General features: G+C 61.2%; 1 protein-coding gene across 3 annotated transcripts in view; it reads right to left on the bottom strand.

Moving 5' to 3' along the window:
* The window catches only part of LOC144724711 (unconventional myosin-X-like), a 29,314-nt gene extending 16,558 nt beyond the window's left edge, over window positions 1–12,756 (bottom strand). The window contains exons 1-5 of one of the 3 annotated variants that reach the window (XM_078604045.1): window positions 12,019–12,756; window positions 2,874–3,054; window positions 2,327–2,624; window positions 1,200–1,330; window positions 33–810 (exon numbers count right to left, since the gene is read on the bottom strand). In XM_078604045.1, coding sequence (XP_078460171.1) covers window positions 33–810; window positions 1,200–1,330; window positions 2,327–2,624; window positions 2,874–3,054; window positions 12,019–12,625 — 1,995 coding nt within the window. In that variant the 5' untranslated portion in view covers window positions 12,626–12,756. Of the gene's footprint in view, window positions 1–32; window positions 811–1,199; window positions 1,331–2,326; window positions 2,625–2,873; window positions 3,055–6,756; window positions 7,107–7,909; window positions 8,425–12,018 lie in introns of those variants that run through there. The other 2 variants (XM_078604048.1, XM_078604049.1) reach the window with 2 other exon arrangements.
* Window positions 12,757–15,876: the final 3,120 nt, after the last annotated feature.

Here is a 15,876-nt window from a genome sequence, read left to right as displayed (position 1 = left end):
CTCCGCCGGAGCCGCCGCCGCCCGGCTCTCACCATCGCGGAGGGGATGTCGGTGGAGCCGTAGCCGAAGACGGAGCTGTTGTAGGTGCCCACCGAGTAGCGGAACTCGCGGTCGGGGGACAGGAGGCGGCGCCCCCGGCGCAGCGACACGGCCGCGTCGGCCCGCGCGCCGTGGCCCCCCTCCAGCGAGTCGCCGCGGCGCCAGCTCCACTCGTCGTCGCTGCGGTACGACAGCGCGTCCGGCGACGGCGCCGCCGCTGCCGCCGGCGGACCGCCCGCGGTGGCGGGGCGACGCGGCAGGAAGACGCGGGTGTAGCCGGGCCTCCGCAGCTCCTCGCCCAGGAACACGGCGTCGTCTTCATCGGCGCCGGCGTCGCCGCCATCGGCGCCGGCGTCGCCGCCATCGGCGCCGCCTTCGTGTCCGTGGGCGGATCGAGGCGGATGCAGTGGCGCCAACTGCCGCTGCTGAGAGCGAGCGGCCGGGGCGGACGGCGCTACGACGCTCTGTCCGTCGAGCGCCGTCGTGGCGGCGGATCCGACGTTCCCTTCGCCGCTGGCGACGCCGTCGTCCGCGTCGGTCACGGCCGCCGCGTCTCTGTGCACCCACACGGGCGCCGCCGCGTCCGGGGAGCCGCGGCGTGCCGGCGGAAGAGGGGAAGGGTGGCCGGCGCCGACCAGACGGGCCCGACGGGTCCCGGCAGGCGGGGTCGCCGGCGCCAGACGGAGGCGCGCGTGCTCGTGGCGGCGCCGCACGGCGCGGAACCGGCGCTGGATGCGGACGGCGCTCGCTCGCAGCCGCAGGAACCGACGTCTAGCAGGGGGGGGGGGGGGGGGCACGAGAGGCACGAGAGGCAGAGCTAGCGCCCAGATCTGGTGGGGACGCGTCCGGTGGTCGGAACAATGTGCGCCAATTCGGGGCTTCGTTTCAGCCGGTCCCGTCGGTGCCGGTGACCGCATGCGGCACGGACACGGGGCCTGTCCCGGCCAAACCAGGAGCCGTGGTGGCGACAGACGCTCGCAGGGCTGGACGCATCGCGACGAGGCGCCCCCCTCCTGCCCATCCGGCCGCAGTGCGGAATGTCCGTTGTGGGAGTGACGCGGGGGTGACGCGGGGGTGACGTGGGGGTGACGGGGGGTGACGTGGGGGTGACGGGGGGTGACGCGGGGGTGACGGGGGGTGACGGTGGAGTACGCAGGCACCTGGTGAGGTAGGCGAGGACGAAAGCGCGGATGATGGTGGCCGCCTCCTGCAGCCTCTCCTCCCGCACCACCCAGGGGCTGTCTGCCGAGCCCTGGCGCTGGGGCTGGGGCTGGGGCTGGCACGGGGGCACCTGTCCAGGCGAGAGGAATCCGAGCCAGGGGGTCAAACAGCGACAGCAGTGAGCGATGCGGTGGACGGCGTGTCGACGGCACGGCAAGCAGCGCGGCATCGGTGGGAGCGACGCTCGACTGCAAGCCAACGTGCTCGTCTCTTGACGTCGGGACGACCTGTTCCCGTACTTCGATGGCAGTGGTGCATCAGGACAAACAACAACGAGCTGGCTTTACATGACGAGGCAAGGAGAGCCCACAGAGACCAGCTGCCTCAAGTCAGACCGGAGCTACTTTACGAGTGCTCAGCTCCTTGCCCAAAAGGGCGGCCCTCGACTCGCTGCTGCCAGCAGCTGGTGCCCGAGGCGAACTGATGTCATCGGCGCCCCCATCCCCAAACCCCAAGGGCTGAGATTTTGGTAAACTGGGAAATATTTAGCGACTATTTTCTGTTTAAGTTTTTTTGAACGTCATTTTTCAAACAGAGGCATAATTATTCGGTTTGTCCATCCGTCTGCCCAACCAACACATTCTGAGAAATGTTGAGAAATGTATTATAATTCATATTCCCTCTGTACACGCGTGGGAATTTAAATAATGGCATCTACATAATTTTATTTCAAATTTTTACTTGTATTTTCTTCTTCTTATTTGACGGCCCACTTAACTTGGCGCCCTAGGCGACCGCCGAGTTCGTCGATATGGACGGGCCGCCCCTGGGGCTCCCACCACGGGGTTTCTGCGATGGCTCCTCGCTCTGCTGGCCACTGTGGGCCGACCAAGGGGTGGGGGTCAGGGGTGGCCGGGAATCCAAAACGGCTCACCGAGATCATCGGAATCTAAATATTTAGATGTATTGGAGGAATCCGATGAGCTTTCACCATGTCACACAGTGCGCAACACCCTGGGTGGCGGCGATCCCTTTGGCGAGGCCTTCATCCAGCAGCGGATAGACGATGACGACGACGGCCGCGACGATGACATTTCTCTCAACGCGCACAAGCGAGCGGTCTTACCGAGCTGCCGCCACCGGGAAGGTCCCCGCTCCTCCGGTCCCCGCTCGCCACGCCGCCGGGCGGCCACGGCACGCCCGGCACGCCGAGGGCCTTCAGGCCGGCGGGGGGCGGCGCCCCGTTGGGCTGCCGGTGCCCGTCGCGCTGCTGCCCGTCGTTCCCTCCGTGCCGCCGGTCCGGCGGGCTCGGCAGGCGACGGTGGACGTGGCTTTGCCGCGGATCGTGCGGCCGACGAGAGCCGCGCGAGTCCCGGCTCCCGGCGTCGCGCGGGGCCACCTGGCACCCCATCAGCGCCTGGTACCTGCGGGGTGGGGGGGGGGGCGGGGGGGGGGGGGGGTGCAGGACAGCGAGCGCAGAGGCCGCGTGACGGGCGCACTCGTCCCTCCAGCTTCTACTTGCGGGCACGACGAGGTGGACATCGGATGGGCTCGTGTGTGCGGGCGCCGGTTGGTTCGTGGAATCTCGGGACGGCGAAGGTTCGCGATGCAACATGGGGTGGCCTTCACCCAGCAGTGGATTGATGGTGATGATGATGATGACGATGACGTACCTGCTGTAGGGCTGGCAGGGTGGGGGGCCCTCTGGCCCCAGGGCGTGCGACACCATGGCCCCCCTCTCGGCGAGACCCGGCGTCACTCGCACGGCGAGCATCGCTCCGACTCGCAGGGCCTCATCTCTCCAGCCAGGGCGTCCACCGAGGGGTCCACTTAGTTGAGTATCCACCGATCGGGCTGTAAAGACAAAGATCCCCCGTGTAGCCTTAACCGACTGTTGGGGCAAGTGATGTTAGCGAGCACCTGTGAAGGTGGGGTGGGTGGCCAGCATCACGCCCGGCCCCCTTTGTTTCCCAAGTGGCGATGTTTACACATCGCACCAGATACTCATTTGAGGTTGAATCGACCTAGGGGAGGCCCGGGACCGATTCATATAATCGTCACCGGTGTTGGCCGTGAACGGGAATTGAACTCGGGTGGCCGGGTTCGTAGCGCACCGCGCTACCGCTGTTAAGACATGCACACACGCACCCACACACACGCACACACGCACATGCACGCACACGCACGCAATGTCCCAGACTCCCCCCCCCCCCCCCCGAGTGTCGCCGCTGTCAACACCAACGACTTGGTCCCCATGAGCCACGAGAGTCGGAGAAGAGGAAACCACAGGACGTCCGAGCAAGCGAGCGTTGGCGCAGTTCAATGGACACGCGCATTGCACGATACGTCCTACCTGACGCGTCCTACTTGATGCCTCCTACCTGGTGCGTCCTACCTGCTCGATCATATAACTCACGTCCATTCTTGGGGCTCCAAGAATGTAGCCCCAGTGTCCCCTTGGGGAGGCGAGGTAAGAGATGGTGGTATGCGAGCTGGAATGTGAGGCATGGACGTGTGTGTGTGCGTCAGTTTGTGTGCGTCAGTGTGTGTGTCAGTGTGTGTCAGTGTGTGTGTCAGTGTGTGTGTGCGTCAGTGTGTGTGCGTCAGTGTGTGTGTCTGTGTGTGTGTGCGTCAGTGTGTGTGCGGGGAGCGGTAGTGTAGCGCGGTTAGCGTGCTGCGCTACGAACCTGGCGACCCGAGTTAGATTCCCGCTCACGGCCAACAAGTGACGATTATCTGAACCGGTCCTGGGCCTCCTCTAGGTCGACTCAGCCTCAAATGAGTATCTGGCGCGACGTGTAAACATCACCACTAGGGAGACAAAGGCGGTCGGGTGTGGTTCTGGCCACCCCTTCGTGTGCCGTGTCGGCTTTCATCGGTGCTCTCTCACAGCACTTGTCCCAGTGTGATGGTTCGTGCACTGCGATCAAAAAATCAAGTGATCCAAGTTCGATTCCGGGCCATGGGTTAACATCGGTAGCGACTACCTGGACCGGTCCTGGGCCTCTTCTCCACCTCCCTGAAGCGAGTGCCTGGTGCGACGCGTCAACAACGGTGGTGGCGTCCCGGCCACACCGCCACCCATGTGGCCTGCATAGGTGCTACCTCCGCTCACAGCACTTGCCCCGGCAGTGTGTTCAGGCTACCTGGGAGATATGTGTCTGTGTGGGCCCGTGCGCGCACAGTCGCCGTACACGATGCACAGATTCACGCTCCCCAAGTGCAGAAGAAGAAGAAGAACCGAACACGTCCGTGGAGCCAGGCGGCAGCGGGCTGACTGTAGGGTGCGCGACGGCTCAAATGTCAGAGCCCAAGTGACTGGAATAACCGCGACGTGGCCGATGCGCCAGCCACTCACGTCGTCATCCACCGCCTATTGCGAAACCCCACGCGTGTGCTCTGTCCCAGTAGGAGGAGGAGGCGGTTTGTAGAGAGAGGGGGGGGGGAATTGGGGAACCTTTCCCGTCACTGCTTCATCAAATACAAACGAGACCCACACCCCGGCGGCAGCGGCGGCTCAGCGAGACCGCGGAATGCCGTCCGTCCCGCTGTTCCCGCACAGCCGGCACAAGCCCCCCCCCCACCACCACCACCCCACCACCACCACCCCACCACCACCACCCCACCACCACCACCCCACCACCACCACCCCACCACCACCACCCCACCACCACCACCCCACCACCACCACCCCACCACCACCACCCCACCACCACCACCCCACCACCACCACCCCACCACCACCACCCCACCACCACCACCCCACCACCACCACCCCACCACCACCACCCCACCACCACCACCCCACCACCACCACCCCACCACCACCACCCCACCACCACCACCCCACCACCACCACCCCACCACCACCACCCCACCACCACCACCCCACCACCACCACCCCACCACCACCACCCCACCACCACCACCCCACCACCACCACCCCACCACCACCACCCCACCACCACCACCCCACCACCACCACCACCCCACCACCACCACCCCACCACCACCACCCCACCACCACCACCCCCACCACCACCACCCCACCACCACCACCACCCCACCACCACCACCCCACCACCACCACCCCACCACCACCACCCCACCACCACCACCCCACCACCCCACCACCACCACCCCACCACCACCACCCCACCACCACCACCACCCCACCACCACCACCCCACCACCACCACCCCCACCACCACCACCCCACCACCACCACCCCACCACCACCACCCCACCACCACACCACCACCACCACCCCACCACCACCACCACCCCACCACCACCACCCCACCACCACCACCCCACCACCACCACCCCACCACCACCACCCCACCACCACCACCCCACCACCACCACCACCCCACCACCACCACCCCACCACCACCCCACCACCACCACCCCACCACCACCACCCCACCACCCCACCACCACCACCCCACCACCACCACCCCACCACCACCCCCACCACACCACCACCACCCCGCATCATCATGCGAGACTTCGAGTCGCGAGCTGCTGCCACACGAGCACAGACTAATTGTGCGCCCCATGACGTCACACGCAGCCAGCGGCACGCGGGGCCCACGGGGTGCGCGCCGGGACACGCGGACACCGCGAGTGGCACCGACGAAGGCCGGGAAGGCACACGGGGTGGGGGGGAGAGTGGGGGGAGAGTGGGGGGAGAGTGGGGGGAGAGTGGGGGGAGAGTGGGGGGAGAGTGGGGGGAGAGTGGGGGGAGAGTGGGGGGAGAGTGGGGGGAGAGTGGGGGGCGGGCAGCACCACGCCCGCCCACCTTTGGCGATGTTTACACACCGCACCAGGTACTCATTTTGAGGCTGAGTCGACCTAGGGGAGGCCCAGGACCGGTTCAGATAATCGTCACCGGTGTTGGCCCTGAGCGGGATTCGAACTCGCCGGATTCGTAGCGCAGCGCGCGAACCACTGCACTTCAGCTCCACCCGCAGAGACGGCACACACGCACGTACACAGCCAGAATGGAGTATCCCACACCTGTGCACACACGTGCGCTTCAAGAAAATGAAACTTAAACAAACATGCAAAGCGATATCAACATCATAGTCTGTGCGTGTCTTGTTAATCCGGCACTGCAGGCCTTGGTGAGCGACCACTCTTCCCCGTGGAACTCACCACCACTCTCCCCATGGAACTCGCCACCACTCTCCCCATGGAACTCACCACCACATTCCCGTGAAACTCACCACCACTCTCCCCATGGAACTCACCACCACTCTCCCCATGGAACTCACCACCACTCCCCATGGAACTCACCACCACTCCCCCCGTGGAACTCACCACCACTTTCCCGTGGAACTCACCACCACTCCCCATGGAACTCACCACCACTCTCCCCATGGAACTCACCACCACTTTCCCGTGGAACTCACCACCACTCCCCATGGAACTCACCACCACTCCCCCCGTGGAACTCACCACCACTTTCCCGTGGAACTCACCACCACTCCCCATGGAACTCACCACCACTCCCCCCATGGAACTCACCACCACTCTCCCCGTGGAACTCACCACCACTGCGCTCGCAGCTCGTTTTGCTGGCAGCACAGGGCCCAGAACGTCACGCGGCCAGCAACAAACAGCGCTGCGATCAACACCGTCAGGGATTGGAGTCACCAACACGTGTCTGGAACCGAGCGAGGTTGTTGTTGTTCTGAGACGAGCTTGGTGGGGGAGGGGAAGAGGCGATGACGATGATGACGACGATGCTGGGAGGTGAATTTACAAAGTGGAGCAGTGGGAGGGAGGAAGCGAAAAAATAAAGTGGTGTGACATGCAGTGTGGGTGGGCGGGTGAGTGGGTAGGTGGGTGGGTGAGCGAGTGGGTGGATGATTACGTGAGTGGGTGAGTACGTGGGTGAGTACGTGGGTGAGTACGTGGGTGAGTACGTGGGTGAGTACGTGGGTGAGTACGTGGGTGAGTACGTGGGTGAGTACGTGGGTGAGTACGTGGGTGAGTACGTGGGTGAGTACGTGGGTGAGTACGTGGGTGAGTACGTGGGTGAGTACGTGGGTGAGTGAGCGGGTGAGTTAGGTGAGTGAGTGAGGTGAATGAGTTAAGCGAGTTGGTGGCTGAGTTAAGTGAGTAGGTGGGTTGGTGAGTGATTAGGTGAGTGAGTTAAGTGAGTGCGTAAGCGGGTGAGTGAGTGATTGGGTGAGTGGGCGAGTTGAGTCAGTGGGTGAGTGGGTGAGTTGAGTGATTGGGTGAGTTGAGTGAGTGGGTGAGTTGAGTGATTGGGTGAGTTGAGTGAGTGGGTGAGTTGAGTGAGTGGGTGAGTTGAGTGAGTGGGTGAGTTGAGTGATTGGGTGAGTTGAGTGAGTGGGCGAGTTGAGTGATTGGGTGAGTTGAGTGAGTGGGTGAGTTGAGTGAGTGGGTGAGTTGAGTGAGTGGGTGAGTTGAGTGAGTGGGTGAGTTGAGTGATTGGGTGAGTTGAGTGAGTGGGCGAGTTGAGTGATTGGGTGAGTTGAGTGAGTGGGTGAGTTGAGTGAGTGGGTGAGTTGAGTGAGTGGGTGAGTTGAGTGAGTGGGTGAGTTGAGTGAGTGGGTGAATTGAGTGAGTGGGTGAATTGAGTGAGTGGGTGAGTTGAGTGAGTGGGTGAGTTGAGTGAGTGGGTGAATTGAGTGAGTGGGTGAGTTGAGTGAGTGGGCGAGTGAGTTGTTGTGACCTGCAAGCGCTGTGGATGAGACGAAACTTTCTGGCTCTGCTGGACCGAGTCCTGACGTCGTTGTTTGCGACGTGAAGGATTTACAACTGCACTGTTCCATCTCTATAATTAAATATGAATGCGCGGCTCGACAGAAGCACCGCACACACCGCACGCCACTCGCTCGGCGGGGCCTCCAACACAAATTCACTTTCTTGACCAACAACGCTGAGACGCCCACGCTGCTGCTGCTGCTGCCTTGGCTGCGCTGCAAGAACACAAATCGACGCAAACGTCCCGAACAAGTTGGGCGCTTGAAGTCGAGGATCATTTCTGCGTTGCCTGTGACCGCGTGGAAAAAATAAAACACCGGAAAAACCGGTTAAAACCGGTTTGCCGCATCGACAGAAATGTGCAGCAACGCCGATGAACAAGTTCACTTCTTTAAAGTGAGAAGCGGAAGGGAGTTGCCCCGGTGGTGGCACGGTGAGCAGCGCACGCGGGGACTTGAGACCCAGAGCGCTCAGGTTCGATTCCATATCCCGACGACGTGGATGTTGAAACATCGTGGGGAGAGAAGTCTTAAATCCCCCCCCTCCATCCCCCCCCCTCCATCCCCCTGCATCTCCCCCTCCTCCAGGCCCCCTCCATAGTCCATACCCCCCCCCCTCCATATCCCCCCCTCCAATCTATCCCTCCACCCCCCTCCAATCGCCCCCCCCTCCTCTATCCCCCCCCTCCATCCCTCCCCCTCCCTCCATCCCCTCCATATCCCCCCTCCATCCCACTCCCTCCAATCGCCCTCTCCCTCCACTCCCCCCTCCACCCCCTCCTCCACTCCCACCTCCTCCACCCCCCGCTCCATCCCCTCCTCCACCCCCCTCCACCACTCCCCCCCTCCTCCACTCCCCCCCTCCTCCACTCCTCCCCTCCTCCACCCCCTCCTCCACTCCCACCTCCTGCACTCCTCCGCCCCCTCCTCCACTCCCCCCCCCCTCTTTCACTTCCCTCCCCCTCCTCCACTTCCCCCCCTCCTCCACCCCCCGTCTCTGCCCACAAAGGGCACACTTCACTGTGCAGGTCGCGTGCGGGGTGGGGGGTAAAGTGGGGGAGGCCCCCACCTCTTCCCACTTTTTCCCAACACAATTCGCTTCGTAACAAACACACCGGTTCCTCGCTTTCGGGACCGGTAGTCGATTGTTAAGACGGTTACCGGTTAAACAGGTTTACTGGGTTACCGGTGAACTGTTGAATGATCCGAGTCAACAGCAATGTCATGAAAGAAAATGTATAATAGATGTGACGTTTCGGGAAATAACCCTTTTTCTTACCACCCTGTCCAGCTAGAGAGGATCTTGTCCAGTCTCGCGTGGCGCACGAAGGCGTGGCGTGGTCAACACCATGCCCGGCCACCTTTGTCTCCCCACACCGCACCGGGTTCTCATTTGAGGCTGAGTTGACCTAGGGTAGGCCCACGAACGATTCTGAATAATCGTCACTGGTGTTGGCCGTGAGCGGAACTTGAACTCGGGACGCCGGGTTCGAAGCGCAGTGTAACGCTAACCACTATGCCACCGCTCCCCGGAACACACCAATAACACCACTCGCTGACGTTGACGTCACCACCGCGCTTGTGCCAGGCTAGGCGCACTCTGAGGCCACGTGACGTGTTGAAGGCTCGCTGCTGCCAGGAGGTCTCGGTACAGACCCCAGCAGGTGCCATGGGTTGGCTGACTGAGATGACCACTGGTAGATGCACCACCAGCTGTACCTCCCTACTGTGCCAGGCTAGGTGCAGGAGGAGGTCTCGGGACAGACCCCAGCAGGTGCCATGGGTTGGCCGACTGAGATGACCACTGGTAGATGCACCACCAGCTGTACCCCCGACTGAACACGCGCGCAGATGCGTACGCACGCCGTGTCCGATGTGAGAATGGAAACCGGTTTTACCGCTCCTGCCTCCGCTAAAAGAGCGCAACAGCAGCAGCAGCGGCGCCGGGATGAACGGGAGCCCACGCGACCCTCGGGGTCGGATGGCACCCGGAGCGAGGGCGGCTCCGGTTTCCCCGTCGCCTCGGGCGGGCCGCGTGACACGGCGACGACTTGGAGAGACGCCGCGCGCGCGGCCTCGCACCTGGGAGCCGCGACAATGAGAGGCCGAGAGGCCTCGCGTCTGCAGTGGTGCCGCCGTTGCACCCCGGAGCGCAACGGCGTCGCTGTTGTTCGGAGAGCGAACAGAGGCGGAGTGGAACAAAGCAGCCTCGTTGGAGCACGCCAGGTGCGCGACCTCCGAGCCCGCTAACGGGGACAGCTTGCTACAGCACACACGTGGGCTGTGACTGGGGCTACTAGACGACTTACTACAACACACACGTGGGCTGTCACTCGGCTCACTAGACGACTTACCACAACACACACGTGGGCTGTCACTCAGCTCACTAGACGACTTACTACAACACACACGTGCGCTGTCACTCAGCTCACTAGACGACTTACTACAACACACACGTGGGCTGTCACTCAGCTCACTAGACGACTTACTACAACACACACGTGGGCTGTCACTGAGGCTACTAGACGACTTACTACAACACACACGTGGGCTGTCACTCAGCTCACTAGACGACTTACCACAACACACACGTGGGCTGTCACTCAGCTCACTAGACGACTTACTACAACACACACGTGGGCTGTCACTCAGCTCACTAGACGACTTACTACAACACACACGTGGGCTGTCACTCAGCTCACTAGACGACTTACTACAACACACACGTGGGCTGTCACTGAGGCTACTAGACGACTTACTACAACACACACGTGGGCTGTCACTGAGGCTACTAGACGACTTACTACAACACACACGTGGGCTGTCACTCAGCTCACTAGACGACTTACTACAACACACACGTGGGCTGTCACTGAGGCTACTAGACGACTTGCTACAGCACACACGTGGGCTGTCACTGAGGCTACTAGACGACTTACTACAACACACACGTGGGCTGTCACTCAGCTCACTAGACGACTTACTACAACACACACGTGGGCTGTCACTCAGCCCACAAGACGACGTACTACAACACACACGTGGGCTGTCACTGAGGCCACTAGACGACTTACTACAACACACACGAGGGGCCCCATGGGAGCCCACAGGCGGGGCGGCTATCTCCGATCACTGGACTCGCTGCCCCGGGTGGGTTTCTGCGGCGCAGATGAATGGGTCATCTCGGTTCACTGAAGCCACTTAAATCACTTCGGGGCATAGAGACAACGCGTGCCTCGTGTCAACACGGAGCAGTGGCGTCCTCACAGCACACTGACACACAGCGACTGCCAGAGACCAATACAAACATCGCCCCTTCATTTACCCAGCGCGGCTGCGCCGAGTCTGACGACCCCCGGCTGCACGGGCACGTGGGGGCCACGCTGTTCGCCCAGGGCCCCGCACTCATCGTGGGAGGGTCGGGACGCGGGAGGGGAAAGCGGAGAGGCCGGGGGGAACCCGCCCCGCACGCTCCGGGGAGCGGTGGCACTCAAATCCGTTGCTGTGCACCGCGATGTCGTGAGCGTCTCGCAAAGCGGAGCAAGTCTACAGCATCTGTCTGTCTGTCTGCTGTGGCCATCAGGGGCTCTCGCATACAAACACTCGCCAAGCTCCAGACACACGCACACCTGGTAAACACGCACACACAACAAATTAGATCCAAGTTTGTCCGGTTCCGTGACCCGGAAAACATTTGCTCACCGAGCCAGAACACCACATCCAGTACACCTCCAGCCAGAACACCACATCCAGTACACCTCCAGCCAGAACACCACATCCAGTACACCTCCAGACAGAACACCACATTTTCTGAACGCTTCAGAAAATATTCAGTGATAAATTAACCCCCGAGTGTATATGTACGTGTCTATGACAGATAAACACAACACACCTCTCTGCCTGCTACTGTAGATTGCGTTTGACATAGAAACGAGGACACTTTAATCAGAACATTCGAGACACTGGCTCATCGAACACGGTGCGGCACGCATAGGCAGTGGACAAAAACCAAAACGAACAAACCACCACGAGGATGGCACGACACGGGCGTGGACCTCGAACGCCGCGCGCCGCGTACCTGGGCCGGTGGGGAGCGACTGCAGGTGACCACGAAGGCATCGACGGAGTCGGCGATCGTGAGATCGGCGATCGCGAGAGCAGCCGGGAGAGCGAGCGAGCGAGGCGGGAGATGTCGGTGGGCTGGCCCTGAGCGGTGCCTGTGGCGTGCGTGAGCGAGGCAGTGGGACCGCCCGCCCGCACACGACACAGACGACACAGACGCACACACGGGACGCTCCACCCTCACCCGGGCAGGGGAGATTCAAGTGACAGAGCAGAGAGGCAGGGGCAAGGTGCGGCTCCGGGAGGAGGGGGTGGAGGGCAGGACGGGCTTGAACCCACAAGACTCGCTCGCTCGCATCCCTCACCCACACCGAGCCACCCGGAGGCCACGGACGTTCTGCGTCGCTCGCCACCCAAGGGATGGGCCGCTGCTGCTGCCGCTGTGTGGGTGGCGTGGGGCTCGCAGTCGGCCCGCGCGCATTCCCAACACCACCAGCGGCAGTACGTAGATGATGATGAGGAGGAGGGGGGGGGGTGAGTTTGTGATGTATGGATGATTGATTGATTGACGTGTGACATCGCTGCTCTGACGTTCGGCCCAATGCCGATGGTGAAGTGGTCATTTGTTGCCAGGTTCACGTCTCGACGACGAAATGTTCCAAACCAAAAAAAAACACATCGTGTGGCACGGGGTATGCACAGCAGTGGATAGAGCACGGTCGCTGCTGGCGATGACGTCACGGTCCTAATTGGGCCTGTGACGTCACGGCGTCCACGTGTCGCAGAGGCGCCACCGCCGTCTGCCGCGTGAGTCGCTGCAGGAGCCCGGCGGAGCGGGCAGCGCGCGACTCACGCTGCCCACAAGCTGCACGCAGCGACAGCGAGAGGAGGAGGGGGAGGGGGGAGGGGGGCGTTCTGTGCGGGCGGCAGACGCCGGTTGCTGCCCCGCGGGCACAACGGGACTGCCTCTCGTCGTCGTCGTCATCGTCATCGACGTCGCAATTCCACGTTCCTCTCGACTCGCTCGCCCGTCACCACAATCGCCCCGGGATGCGCCCAATCCCATCTCAGATGCTAAGCAGGAGTTGAGCCTGGACAGTGCTCGGATGGGGGAACCACCACCATGCATAACCGGGTGCTACGGGCACTGCGGGCAACAATAGTCTGGTGCAGTTCCGGCCACTGGTTTGACTCTAATCCGTGCGCACTCACCACCCCACACTGTCCCACACGCTCAAGAATGGTCAAACAGGACACACACGGCGTGGGCAGGTCCTCATCCAGCCGTGGGTTGACCGAGGGCTGCAGATGTACCCCTGCACGGGACCTTGGCTCTTCTCCACGCTGCTCCCGTTGGTGCCCTCAGCTGCTGCCCGCTGCTCGCCCTCGGCCCCGCGCGATGAGTCGCGAACTCGTTGCGCTCTGGGCGAGTTTGGCAGCAGCAGCATCGTCGTCATCGTCGTTGTCACCTCGCACGTCCTTAATCGTGAGTGCCCCCTAACGGCCCTGCGGGTTCAATGGCGATGTGAAGCGAGCTCGCCTACCCACGATAGGGCGACGTCTGGTTAAAGCGCGTGCTCTGTGCCACCCAGAGCCGTCGCTAGGCGTACGGCGAATCGGGGCGACAGCCCCGGGCCCCGCGCTTTGGGGGGACGGAGGGGGGGGAAGCGCTTCAATGTCACGGTGTCAGGTGTAATACTTCCTTGTTTAGTTTGAAGGCGTCCAGAGTCCCACACGGGGTGGGGGTGCCCCGTACCCCGCACCCCCCTATTGACGGCCCTGGTGCCCCCACCACACTCAGAACAGCCCCCCCCCAGTTAGCCCACCGGCCTATTGGACTTCGAGACCCAAATATGATCCTGAAGAAGTTGTTTAAGCACGGAGTCGTTCTGCATCTTCCCTCGCACTGCTCCGCCGAGGAATTCCCCTCCTGCCAACCCACGTCTCTTCTCCCAAAGCCTCTCCCAAGTCGTCAAGAAGCGCGTGAACTCTCACCAAATACAATCGTTGACAATACAACAGTGCTGTTTGTTGCTGGGCGCTCGAATGTTTTCGGCGTGCTCGCCAATCGTGTTTCAAAAACAACAACAACAACAACAAACTCTGGGCCGGTTTCGGCTTTCTGAATCGCATCAGCAGGCTGCCTTGCCAGCAACAAACAGCACGACCGTCAAGGGACATCACCCGTCACGCATACCCCGGTCATCCTGGCAGCAGCAGCAGCAGCCGCTTCTGGTTGCTGACATCGAACAAAGACGGCGGTGGTCACCGCATTGCGCGGCGCTCTCAGATGCGCTTCTGCGGCCGTCTGGAACGCTCTTCCCTACGATGTTAGGAAGCCAGTGGCGCTATGCACTTTTAAATTACCATTCAGGTTGAAAGCTCATTTCTTTAAAACTGCTTTTTGTTTTTTAGTTTGTTGTCCTTCCCCCACCCCACACCTCCGATGAGCACGGTTGGCTACGCACGGTGCGAAAGAAGTTCAACTTACACACCAACAACCTACACGCGCACGTACAGCCCCGTCGCTGTGCCCGGCAGCGCGCGCGGGCCCCGCCGACTCTCGTGGGGGGGGAGGGGGGCGCGCTGCTGGTGGTGGTGGCGATGATTGTCGTTCGACTTGAACCCGAGAGAATGACCGCCAATTGGGAACAAAAACAACCAAGTGCTTGTTACGGGCTCTCAATCCTGCCGGCTCGCCTCGGTCAATGTTGACACTTGAGCGTGCGTGCGCGCGCGTGTGCGTGTGTGTTTGCGTGTGTGCCTGTCTTTGTGTGTGTGCGTGTGCTTGCGTGTGTGCCTGTCTTTGTGTGTGTCTGTCTTTGTGTGCGTGTGTGTGTGTTTGCGTGTGTGTCTGTCTTTGTGTGTGTCTGTCTTTGTGTGTGTTTGTGTGTGTGTCTGTCTTTGTGTGTGTGTGTTTGCGTGTGTGTCTGTTTTTGTGTGTGTTTGTGTGTGTGTTTGCGTGTGTGTCTGTCTTTATGTGTGTTTGCGTGTGTGTCTGTCTTTGTGTGTGTGTGTTTGCGTGTGTGTCTGTTTTTGTGTGTGTTTGTGTGTGTGTTTGCGTGTGTGTCTGTCTTTGTGTGTGCGTGTGTGTGTGTGTTTGCGTGTGTGTCTGTCTTTGTGTGTGTGTTTGCGTGTGTGTCTGTCTTTGTGTGTGTGTGTGTGTTTGCGTGTGTGTCTGTTTTTGTGTGTGTGCGTGTGTGTATGCGCGCGCGTGCGTGCGTGACGCGGTGCAGGCTGAGCGAGTCGGACAGGTCCGGGATGTCTTGAGTGGTGTGGGTGTCTCGCCTCTCATGAAGGACCTCTTTATGCTCGTGCGCGTGTGCGTGCTGCAACATCACCCCGGCGACCCCGAGATCGATTCCCGCTCACGGTCAACACCACTAATAATTATCTGCACCTCCCCTAGGTCGACTCAGCCTCAAATGAGTACCTGGTGTAATGTGTAAACATCGCCACGAGGGAGACAAAGACGGCCACCCACCCCCTCGTGTGCCGTGCCGGCCTTCATCGGTGCTGCCCGCTAACAGTGAGAGTTGTGGGCGTCCGGCCAACGATAGATCGAGTTGCTCTCAATCGGAAGTTGACAGTACCAATCCTGGTGGTGGGGTTGACTCAGCCTGTCGCCCCTGTGTTGCGCAACATCGGCACCGTCGCTACCGTAGCAGGAAGCTCATGAAATCGAGCCCGAGAGATAACTGCGCCTTTCCTGCTGAAATACAAAAAAATCTAAATCCCTCCGGGGTGGATTAAAGAAAGAAATAAAACAAGTACAACTTCGTGGGAAAGTCATAATTTGTCATCGAAATAGGCCTGCCCTCGCCATAGGAATGTCACATTTCTACATCTGGCTCAACAACTGGCCCAGGGCTGT

Source organism: Lampetra planeri, chromosome 21 (genome assembly GCF_965212315.1).
Source record: "Lampetra planeri chromosome 21, kcLamPlan1.2.h2, whole genome shotgun sequence".
Taxonomy (NCBI): Eukaryota; Metazoa; Chordata; class Hyperoartia; order Petromyzontiformes; family Petromyzontidae; genus Lampetra; species Lampetra planeri.
This window is presented reverse-complemented; position numbering and strand designations above follow the sequence as displayed.